Source organism: Synchiropus splendidus, chromosome 18 (assembly GCF_027744825.2).
Source record: "Synchiropus splendidus isolate RoL2022-P1 chromosome 18, RoL_Sspl_1.0, whole genome shotgun sequence".
Lineage (NCBI taxonomy): Eukaryota > Metazoa > Chordata > Actinopteri > Syngnathiformes > Callionymidae > Synchiropus > Synchiropus splendidus.
In genome coordinates this window covers 212,524-224,527 of record NC_071351.1, presented here as the reverse complement: position 1 = coordinate 224,527, position 12,004 = coordinate 212,524, and the positions used below count along the sequence as shown (strand labels likewise).

General features: G+C 54.6%; 1 protein-coding gene across 3 annotated transcripts in view; it reads right to left on the bottom strand.

The window, feature by feature from the left end:
* Positions 1–11,231, bottom strand: part of znf385a (zinc finger protein 385A) — a 28,132-nt gene extending 16,901 nt beyond the window's left edge. The window contains exon 1 of one of the 3 annotated variants that reach the window (XM_053848833.1): positions 10,911–11,231. Coding sequence is in view for 2 of the 3 variants with exons in the window: in XM_053848830.1 (XP_053704805.1) it covers positions 9,866–9,890 (25 nt within the window). In the remaining variant the exon portion in view is untranslated. Of the gene's footprint in view, positions 1–9,865; positions 10,888–10,910 lie in introns of those variants that run through there. The other 2 variants (XM_053848831.1, XM_053848830.1) reach the window with 2 other exon arrangements.
* Positions 11,232–12,004: the final 773 nt, after the last annotated feature.

Below are 12,004 nucleotides of genomic sequence, written 5' to 3'. Positions count from 1 at the left end.
CCAAGCGTTGAGGAGGAGGGGTTTGTGTCACTGGCGTTCCCTCCGATATATCTCTGTGGCCTTCAGAACTTAAAAGCGTGTCTGCGCCAGAAGCCCCAAATGAAGAAGTTCACGTGCAGCTCTGTGCGTTGACAGGTGAAGTTGAAATGCTGCACGCAGGAAAACATGCGACTCCTAACTGGTGCTCAGAGAGAGGAGCCGTCACGCCGCGGTCCTTTCCTCTGTTTCAGCTGGTGAACTTGACACGGGGCGCGCGCGCGCACGTGTGTGTGTTTTGGAGCTTGAGAGCTGCTGTTGAACCTCAGCGAGTTCAGACGTGTGTTTATGTCTGAGGGTGGCAGTTACGGAGCTCTGAAATGAGAGTGCGTCTCTCAGCGCTGCTCTCGTACCTACATTAAAGTGAAGTCATCGTCAGACTTTTACAGACGCACTGATTTGATGCCCCCCGAGAGGCTGTTGACAGAGACTGTCATCAGGTCATGGGACGTACTGGAGCTGAGCTTGCTCAACAACTATTGGGGGTTTCTATTTCCCACGTTTATTCTCGCCATCTCTGAGTCAAATGACTCTTCCTTCCTTCCTTTTAAATGGGTTTGTTCCCCCCACATCTTAATGGGCTGTGTGATATGATCGTGGGATCTGAACACCTGAGTCACGGCCCGCTGCTGGTCCCCTGACCGTGTCCTGCGTGTCCAGTGTGTTTGAGCTCGGAGCTCACAGGTCGACAGGTGCGCACATCCGTCTGGAGGTTTTCACCAGCTTATCGTCGCTGATGTGATCTGACATATTCAGTTTTGCGGCTGCTGTGTGTGCGTGCGTGCGTGCTGTGGAGTCGTGTCAGACGTGCTGATGAGTATCTGCTCTTCATGTCGGTACCTGCAGCTGACGGCGTCTCCGCCCGCATCACAGAACATTCCAACACACATTTATCTCATTATGTCTGACGGACAAATCATTTTGTCGGCGCACGCACGTGCACGCGCATGTGGGTGAAGAGGTCGGCCATGAAAGAGTGAAAGCTGTCAGCTGTGACTGGAGGGAACCGCCACGAAGCCCAGGCTCCCAGCAGGGTCAGAAGGTCGCCACGGTGACCAGAATCAACACAAACACGCTCGGCACAAAAGCCACTCCCTCGGCGAGGAGGCGTCGCCACAGTGACCTGAACTTTATCTGGTGGTTTGTTTCTCCACACATGTGTGGAAACATGCTCAAGTACAAGGGTTCTTCACCTTTTTGATCTCAGGAATAGAGGAGATAGAACTGATTCATGACTCTGGATTTCATTGTAAATTAAATGTAAACAAACCAAAACCTTGTCAAATGACATGAAACCATGCGGTCATTGCACCTATTTGTCATCAAAAAGTCCAACCAGCAGGAGAACCAAGTCATGTTCATCAGATTTACTAAAAAAAAGAGACAGAGGAAAAACACACTTGATGCAAACTGTTGCTGACAAAATTGGAAAAAAATGAAGAAAAAAAATTATAAATATAATAAAAACATGTCTAAATATCATAAAATAAGAATTCTATATTTCATTTAAACTCCAAAGACGATATAAGTCAAATGTAAATGAATGTATCGCCATAAAATGAATTTTCAAAACCGCTTCAACAGTGGCTTACATGAACAGTTTTTACTGTTGGGGGGGGCAGAAGTTCATGACCAGAACTCCTCCATAGATGTGCAGCTGTCAGGTCAGTTCACTGACTCACTACTGCCACCACACGTGGCTCATGGGTTCAAACTGAGCGTCTCACGGCCCAGAGGTGTCAAACAAAAACACTGTGAGCCCCGGCCCGTCCATGGGCCCCGGCCCGTCCATGGGCCCCGGCCCGACCATGGGCCCCGGCCCGACCATGGGCCCCGGCCCGACCATGGGCCCCGGCCCGTCCATGGGCCCCGGCCCGTCCATGGGCCCCGGCCCGACCATGGGCCCCGGCCCGTCCATGGGCCCCTGCTTCAGTATGGTTTCACTAAATTGGACAGGTGACTCTCAGCCCTCGAGCTCTTCTCTGCCTCCTCTTGTTCCCCTGCTCTCACACACCCGGGTGGGACAATGGCGGGAGCACTGTTCCCAGACTCCTCCCAGATCCCGGCGCCCTCAGGCGTGGAATTCGATCACTTGCCTGCGCGGAGGAAGCGACAAGGCCGGGTGATTCTGCTGCAGATAAGAGCCAGCACAGATGGGAGAGGTGTCACTGTGGCCGACTTGGTGAATATGCAGTCCGGACGTCCTCTAACACGCTGCCCCGGCCACATCCTGGGGCAACTGCAACCTAATCTCTGCAAGTGCCCGGGGCAGGACGGGGCAGGACGGGAGGTCTCTGATGTCACATCGCACTGTGGTTTCAACCAGCGCGGCTGCGTTGTGGTGCCACACAGACTCCACACCAGTCCAGTCCTGGTTTTGGGTCGTCGTGACGCTGTGGCTGTGACAAGCCGAGCCGCCGCTGTCCCCTCCGCCGCCCCCCCGCTGGCCGACAAAGGCTGACCCTCATTAGCATGAGGGAGAAGTGTGTTCATGTGTGAGCCACTGACTGACAGTTCCGGTCATCTGTGTAATGGGTGTCGCTGTGCTCACTGGAGGGAGACGGGGGAGTGAGTTGGAGGCTGCGGAGGTGAATCAATCGGTCAGTGTGATGATCCTCCCTCCCGTTTGTTATCATCAGCTGTTGTCATCAACGTGTTCTTCATGGTCCTCAAGACACTGTGTGTGTGTGTGCGCGCGCAGGTGTGGCCGTGCTTTGCCACACCTGTCTTGACAAGCCACCTACTCGAGAGGACATCTGGCCTGTCCTCACAAGGCAGAGGTGGGCAACTTCATGAGGGGCCCACGTTATACACTGGGACTGTGGCCAGGGGCCGAGACCAAAAGAAGAAGAGGTGGAGTAGAGAAAAAAATCTGTACGGTGCAGGAAATAACACTGACAAGTGTGGCTGCATGACGTCTATGACTGTCAGTTTATTTTCAGATTGGAATTGTCAATGAATCCATATGTGAAGATGACTGAAGTAGTAAGTAAGAGTGAACGTGACAGTATGGCAGCAAGCTGGATGGTCATTTAAGGGTTAAAATTGAAAGCCATTGCAGGTCAAACTCAATTCAATAAAGGGTGGAAAAAGAGAAAAGAGGGAAACATCAATGTCCAACAAGAAACAGAAACCAAACATTTCTTCCCTTTGCCCGGCTCTGGTTTCCAGGGTTTAAACACCAGCTTTTATGACCATTGACTCCAGGTTTGGTTGGAGTCCTGGTGAGGTGAGAGGTGCTCACAGAGACAGCAAAACCAACGTGTGCGTGTGCCGCGACACGTCGCATGACGAGCATGCTCCGGCGCAGCAGCGCGAGCAGGTCGGGAATATGAATGTGCTCAAAGCGATAAAGGTGACTACGTCGTGTCGCGTGGAAGCACGGAGGAGGACCAGAGCCTGGGGGCCACAAGCAGGCAGAGGCTGCGCGGCTGCTACGATGGCGCTCCCGTCAGCTCAAATCCGTGTTTGATCGTGACCCAACAGAACCTCCCTCCCTCCCTCCTGGAGTGTGACGTGTCACATGGAGGTCAAAGTAAACCTAGCTGTCCGGCTGAGGTCTTCAAAAGAGCGACAGTCTGTGTGGAGCGGAGCGCAACAAAGATCACTGACGGCCCCACACACTCTCTCATCGATTCCACTTTCCGCTGAAAGCTTGATGGGATCAAAAACAATAAGTGTTGTTAAAGAGCAGGAAGAAGAACCACAGCACGAACGATGAACCTGGAACCTTTGGCTGTCTCACGAATCCTGACCATTGCCATGTGAGTGAAACGGAGCGGAGGGTCAGGAAGATTCCTCCTGCTGCTGCTGCACGACCTGACAAACTCTATTTGTCATGTACTCAGGTTTAAGATATTTGACTTTTGTGAATAAGTTAGGATAAACATGACTTCATTTTGTAAAACGTTAAAGACAAGGAGTCTTATTTAAGCATCATCATCATCATCATCATCAGCAAGCATCGTCTTGTTTCGACATAGATAATGGATGGTGCAGTTTCTCAGTTGCAATCGAAGAGCTCCGTCAAAAAGCTGCATGCGCATCACACTTGAACCTTGGGAACCTTCAGGCTGTGTAAAGCTGCACTGTTGAACAGGGAATGTATGCCTCTGGTCCATGTGCAGTCCCCACACAGAAGAAAGTCCCGCAGAGCAAGAGAGGAATCCCTGGTGTCTTGACAAGCTGGCTGGCTGTAAAGTGTGCTGAGGACCGCACCGCGCCGCTCGCTCGGCAGGTCCCTCACACCTGGTCACACGTCGCTCCAAGAAGGAAGTACGACACTCTCGGGGCGTTTACAAAGGAGCACCTGTTTCTGTGTTTCCCTGGGATTAGCTGGCTACCAACGTGCACACACACACACACTGTGAGCCAGATTGATGTTTGTTTGACTCAACAAAGACTCTCACACTAAACACATGATCCACTGGCCACTAATCACTGACACAATAGATGTTGATCCTCAGTGACGGAGGGTTGTGTCTCTCTCCAGGTTCCTTCACCTTTTCCGGAGTCAGGGGTTCGAGGGTTCGTCTATCAGTTGAAATGAAGTGGAAGTTTGACTCTCAGCTTGGAAGGGAGCCTAGCTAAGACCATGGCGGGGTGAAGGAGAGACCAGTGCAGCGCCGGGACTTGTTCTGCACCATCTCCTGCCACATCGGCATCATTCACCAGCCTCTCCTGCAGTGACGTCATCATCCTTCACCGTGTTGTATTGAAGCAAAATGACCACCACTTTTGGAGCTGCGCCTCTGCTGTGATGTTGCAGGGCCAGATTCACTCAGGAGTGTGAAAGTCCTGCCTCCTGGTCGTGTAACTGAGCCGCAGCGACTGTGCAGAAGGGAGATTCGCAGGACAATGCTCTGTTCATGGTGGCAGTTTTCTGGTTGTGGGCCCACTTCTGCGAGTGCCGCAGCGTCCTGCTGTGAAGGTCACCCTCCCTGCAGCGACGGTGTGTCAGACCGCACAGTCAGGCAGAATATGATATCACCCCTGGGGCTGAACACAGGCACATGGCTGGTTCTGCTGGTCAACATCTGCCCTCGTGTCTGCTGAGCTAACCAACCTGCATGGACAGATGCGCCATGTTGCTGCTGCTGACTTTGGCGGAATGACGCCAGGCCCCGGAATTGGTTGCTGTTAAGATAACAGGATGTGAGCTCATCTCCACCTGTTAGTGGGTCTGGTCTGACGTTGCGTTTGTCTCGAACAGGGGTGCCCGTCGCATTGAGTCGCGTGACACTGAAAACTCCAAGTCGCTGTGAAAATCGCAAGCCTGTATTCAGAACATGGCTGAAGGGCGCGCGCATGAAGGAGCAGCAGCTTCCCGCTGGAGAGCGTCGGTGCCCTGCCTTGTTGACCGTGAGCACTGTAACGGCACAGTGAGACGGCGCTGACGTGTTCAAGGCTTCTCCCACTCGGGACCAGACATCGTCCTTTGAAAGAGTCGGATGACATGCGGCCCTTCGCCTCCTCCTGAGGTTCGACAAAACAATGATCCAACTGATAAGTCGTCATGTTTCTGTCGCGTCCGTTTTAGCCAGTCCTGGTTCAAGAGCAAATACAACACATTTTTGTTTCTTCTTTTCGCTTATCAATGAGTATTTCCCTCCAGGTTGGTTGAAAGAAAATCCCAAAGACACATATCTACCGTATATATCCTTGCTTCCATTGAATGTTTCTACTGTCTTCAACCAGCAATCTCAGACTACGGTGGCCTACTGAGGACAGAAAAGCTAGTGATTTCAGGATTTCGCCTTCAAATGTGTATTTTCACTTCCTTTCACGAGCAAGCTGCAGCAGTTGACTTGCCATATTGTCCGTGTCACCTATTTTCTATATAGTCACGATAAATCACCTCCCGTTAAATGCAGGTCCGTGCAGGGACCGGTACCACAGTGAAGGTATCGGTATTGGAACTGGTGCCGAACACTACTGCTCCAGGCCCAGTCCCAGTTCAAGCGATGATGTAACGACAGGATCTTGAGGGGAAAACCACGCAGCCAAGTGGCCGACTCGTGGGCCGTCCACGCGACTCGATAGAAGACCTCCATGTGGCTGTGCTGGGATTTCACAGATAAATACTGCGGCTCCCTGATGTTCCGCTCTGATGAACAAACGCACCTCCGGCAGCCGAAGAGCCCTGGTGAGCAACAAGCGACTCCGATGAATCGGAGGCACGATTGTGATCCTGCGTCGCTTCACGACGGCTTCAAACAGCCTCCATCAGGGAGGCTAGTGGGGGGGGGGATGTTATCCTCCCGAATTGCTGCAGTGAGGTCACTCCTGGAGTCACCGAGCCGTGTCTCTGTCCAGAGTCACGCCAGCATTTAGAGGTCGTGCCCACACGGAGATCATCCTCTGCTGGCTCAGCACTCGGCTGGCTGGCCTGACATTGTCGCCCACCGTGGCGTCTCGGGGCGAGGCGTGGTGACGGGAAGAGGGGCTGCACAACAACAGCAACGGCGCACATGAATGAGGACAAGCATCCGGATCTTTACTGCGGCTTGTTCTCCCCGCCGCCTGCAGTAGAGGATTGGAGCGTGAGAGGTGCCGCTACCCTGCCGGAGTGTGGCTTGCTGCAGCGGCCACAGGTTAGAGAGAGAGAGAGAGAGGGGGAGAGGAGGGGGAGACAGCGAGAGAGAGAGAGAGAGAGAGAGAGAGAGGGAGAGAGAGAGGGGGGAGAGAGAGAGAGAGGAGAGAGAGAGAAAGAGAGAGGGAGAGAGAGGGAGAGAGAGGAGAGAGGGAGAGAGAGAGAGGGAGAGAGAGGGGGCAAGAGAGGGAGAGAGAGGGAGAGAGAGGAGAGAGGGAGAGAGAGAGAGGGAGAGAGAGGGGGCAAGAGAGGGAGAGAGAGGGGGGGAGAGACAGAGAGAGGGGGAGAGAGAGGGGGCAAGCGAGGGAGAGGGAGAGAGAGAGAGAGAAAGAGGAGAGAGGGAGAGAGGGAGGGAGAGAGAGGGAGAGAGAAGGAAGGCACAGACTCCCGCTGGTTAATCCTCTAAATGAAGATTTGCGATGCGCAGACCTGCACACACACCTGCTGCTGGACACACTCCGCCAACGTTGGGAAGAGAAAGAAGTCTTCCCATGAAGTGGTGGAAGGTGGCCCTCCACTTAATTGTTTCTGTGTTCACACCAGCGCAACCAGTCAAGCTCTGCTACCTCAACACCACACTGTCCCGTACAGCCTTCTGATCTACACCTGAGGCAGCCGGCTGATCCGGCCCGCGGCAGGGGGAGGCGCGCTGCAGGTCCCAGCAGAACCCACCCCTCCCCCCGCTGCTGTGGGGGCGTGCCACACAGAGGCAGGTGTGCATACCAGCGCTGGCCAATCGGAGAGTTCCTGCGAGGAGTTCCCGCTCCTCCTGCTGCAGGCGAGGAAGTCTGGGCCGCGGAGGCGTCCTGGCTTCACCTGGGATCACTTTCTCAACCTGCAGCAGCTTCCCCTGAGCTGGACCTGGACAGGCCATCTGGAGATCTGAAGCTGTCCAACCTGGTGACCGCAGGAGTCCTCTTCCCTGCTGTTGTCTTCAGCCACATCTCATCACTCCCCCTCTTTTCCTCTGTACTGCCTCGTGGTTTACCCCCCCACTGCTTCCTCCTCATCCATCAGCATTCTTCTCAAGTGTCCTCCTCCTAATCCTCTTCATCCTTCTTCTCTCTCCATCTCACATGTCCTTCTCCTCATCCACCTTCTCACCACCACTCACTCTCTGGCTTTCCTCCTGCTCTTTGTCCTCCTCCCTGAGATTTGACCTTGCAGCTTCCCAAGGAGAACGGCTCCGTCTCCACAGCGCTCTGATTCTGCGCCTCCAAAGACGTTCCTCCTCTGCTCCCCTCTCGGAGCACAGAAATAGAGCGAGCATGATTAATGCAACATCCACCGCCAGCCAATGTTAGCTGTGCTCCAGCGTTCATGCTCGGCTGCCGTTTTGGGGAGATTGTTTTTTCGCCTCCGACTCAGCAACTGACTTATCACTTAATTGATCAGCCAAACGTTTGACCTCTGTGTTTGAGGAGGAAAGCTGCGGCTGGAGGACTTGTGTTTACTCACGCTAACCTTCATCTCAGGCGTCCTCATCCTCACGTCCGTGCCCTCGGAAGTCAAGCGGCGCTGGGTGACTGCGCTGTGGCGACAAGCCGCCAGGACTGGAGAGCGGTTGTGACGCCAATAGTTCAAGTCAGAAAAAGGTTGGTCAGGCAGGATGCAAGACAGGAGGAGCTTCTGGAGGCGCTCCTGCTGAGGTGGGAAACCTCAACACAAGTGGCGTCCGCTGGAGTGAGCACCAGCGTGTGCCAGGTGACCCACTCCCTAATTGCACGCAGGTGTGGCTTCAGAGACTCGCAGGTGTCGGCGCCAGAGTGTGACGCCGCACGCACACTCTCTGCTTCCTTGTCAGCGGGAGAGGAACCTGCACGCTTGATATCCGGGTGGCTCAGCATCGGCTCCCCGCTAAGCCCCCGTCCAATAAGAGGCCGATTCAACAGAGTCTCTTTCAGGCGTATTGACAACCTGCTGACACTCACCGCGGCAGCGCTGGCGAAAGACAGAAGCTGCGGAGTGACCTGCCTGCACGCCTGTTCTTCGGAAACACACGCAGAAACACACAACACAGACCGAACTGGGACACTGGCACGTGTTCAAGGCCACAGAGGGGCCTTCAGAGCCACTGCTCTTGCAGTTAGACTAGAAGAAGTTGAAGGGAACTCAAGGAATCTTGGGCAACAAACGCCGTAGCCCTCAGCGAAACATGCCGCTTGTTAAGGACGAGTCATTACACCATCGCTCTGACATGAACAGGAGCCGCAGAGGCTGAAAAATGTTGGGTGACCTCAAGCAGTCAGACAGACAGCTCAGCAGAGAGAGAGAGCTGATGGAGACAGATGAGGTCAGAGAGCGCGGCCATACATAAAGACAAAGAGACAGACGATCCTCAGCCAGGAGGTCACAAGCCGACTCCCGCCGACACCACGGATCAGGGCTGAAGCTGTCACAGAAGGGTTCTGAAGCTGGCCGGCAGATGCTTCGGTAGCAAGCGCTCGCTGCGCCCTGAGGGTTTCGCTAATCCAACGTGGCACTGATGAAGAGAGTCCTCGGCATCAACGAGGGCGTCACAGCGTAGCTTCACCTGTCTGCTCTCATGAGTCAGGTACTGGACTGACACCGAGCTTTTGGAGACGTTCTCACTCACGACGGTGTGTCGCGGCTGACATCACTTCCTGTTTCTGCTTCCATCGCCCTTCCCCCCCGTCTCTGGGTTCTGTTGCTTGAGCAGGCTCCAGGTGCCGGTCTGGAACGCTGCCCGTGGAAATCTCAAGAGATAAACAGCAGAAGGTCACCGCTGCCAAGTGCTACCATGTGCCAGATCCCAGTCCTGGCCCTGACCCAACATCCTGGTCAAGGCTTTGGGTCCGACCTGGAATTGATACCCAAAATACATGGGAAGATCTCAGCAGGAACTCACTGAAGAAAGACACCAGCGTGGACCAGAGCCCTTGACCTCAGTGTGACCTCTGAGTGGAGGTAGCTCAGGACCGGCGGAACATTCTCTCTAACACCAGCAGCAATGGCCGGATCAAACCAGATCATGGAGTCATTGGCTTTCTGCGTGAACACTCAAAAACAAGTGCCTCCTCTCGGAACACAGGGAAGGTCACTGAGGGTCGGTCATTCGTTGAACACAGTTCTGAGCAGATCTGAGATCGACGACGGAAGCACGTCGTCTTGAAGGTCATTTCAGTGACATGAAGCTGTGTGTGCGTGTGTAGCGCAGTATAGCATCATCAGTTTCTCACATCCGCTGAAGAACCTGATCCAGAGTGAGCAGCTCACCTGGTCTGCTGAAAATGATCTTCATCAAACGCTGGAGCCGCGGTGCCCCGCGCTGCCTCTGCCAGAGACCAAATCCACCTCTCCGGCTGCTCAAGCCTGGTTGGTTTGAGTTGCCATGCTCTTGAGCGCAACAGACTTTGATCTGAGACAGGGTCACGTCTCACTTCCACCTGTCTGCTGCTGGCCTGGTACTGACCACTGCGCCATCAGCAGGGACTTCTCTCACAGTCTTCACCAGGAAGAGTGAAGCCCTGGAGGCTGGAGCCACTTCATAATGAACACCGAACATCAGACCCACGTAGATAGTCACCGAGACGTTGGTGAACGCTGGTTAAACAGAGCAGCGCCAGGTGAGTATTCTGGTTCCCAGCTGCCACTTTCTGTGTCCCGACATCCTGGGCAACATCAGGTGATCTGTTGCACTCTCGCTAGCTATTTATAAAGTTTGTGCGCACAGATTAGCGCGGATTGTGTGTTTTGGCAGGTCAGATTCTCCTCCAGATTAACAGGCCGTCTAGACCGGCTTTAAAGCGGCGTGTGTCCCCCGCCTTCCGGTCAGCGGTTCAGACTGGATGTGAAGGCGTCTAAACGTCATTTGCAGTGCGGCTTGCAAGACACGACTTGTCGGGCTGCTGGATGAGGCGCGAGCGAGCGCTGCCGTCAGGTGACCAGACTGGGTCGCACGTGGATGGCGTGCTGACGCTGCGCCGCGCTGCGCTGCGATCAGCATGCAGAGAGACGCAGGCGAGCAGCTGCAGCCCAGCGAGCCGGACCTTCACCGTGTTGACAAACCGCCGGCTGATCCGGACGACGCCGGAATGCTAAACCCCCTCTTTTCATCTGACGACGACGGCTCTGACACATCTGCAGCGTGAAGGTGGATGGAGGTCACGTGACCTCCAGACTCTTTGACCTCAGCTGGCGACCCCGTGATACCGAATTACCGTAATTGCGGCAGACAACCGAAGTGACAGATGTCAGTCAGCGTGCAACTGCTCCTGGCGTCTCAGTGGCACACATGACTACAGCGCAAGCGGTGACTCACCCAGAATCATCGTGGACGTCCAGGGGGTGCTCAGGTCCGTGTTGCCCCCCCCCCCTCTTTCACCGTCGGCTGCAAAATAGCTCCTAACTCTTGTAGCAGAGTTCCAGTGGCGAGGGACGACGGCGTCTGCTCATGCTCTTCTCCAGGTAGAGTGTGAAAGCCAGAGAGCAAGAGGAGGAGGAGGAGGAGGGAGGAGTGAGAGGCAGTGTGTGTGGGGGGCGTCCTGTGCTTCAGCAGTTGTGGTTCAGGTAAGCCTGAGGACAGCGCGTCGCTGGGTGGGTGTTGCAAAGGCGAGGGCGGGAGAGAGAGAGAGACGTGTGGCAGCCAATCACAGCTGGAGGCAGCCGAGCTCTACACAGCACCCAGGAACGGGGCACGAATGGAAGCTCCTGCATCCCCAGCAGTGGCATCACACCACAAATGATGTCTCCGCATCTCCTCGGAATCCTGCCTGTCCCCCCCCCCCACCACCCCTGTGCGTCTCCCCCCTCATGGATGGAGTCGCATCGACACATCTGTTCATTATCGTTCATCGGATTAACCTCTAATCTCATCCACCTTTCACGTTCTCCACAACCTGTCCAGCTTCTCCTCTGCCGCCACATTCCTCCCCGACTGAGGAGTGGAATCTGAATCTGAGAGGAGGGGGAGGAGACGAAATGGGAGAGAAAAAAAGTGGATGGAATAGAAAGCGACGAAGCGGAGGAGGCGGTGGAGGGAGGAGGGAGAGATTAAAGTCAACTGACAGTGGGATGAAGCGACAAGGGGAGAGGGGTGAGGGGGGGAGACAGCCACAAGGATGGAATGCAGGCCTCACAGAAGCCAGGAGGTGGAATTGAACCAGCAACTGGGACTGTCCAGCGGGCTACATGAAACGTCCTGTCGCTCGCTCTCATCTTCATCCTCTCTCTCGCCCTCACACTCATCTTCATCCTCTCTCTCACCCTCACACTCATCTTCATCCTCTCTCTCACCCTCACACTCATCTTCATCCTCTCTCTCTCTCACACTCACACTCATCTTCATCCTCTCTCTCACCCTCACACTCATCTTCATCCTCTCTCTCTCTCTCGCACACTCATCTTCATCCTCTC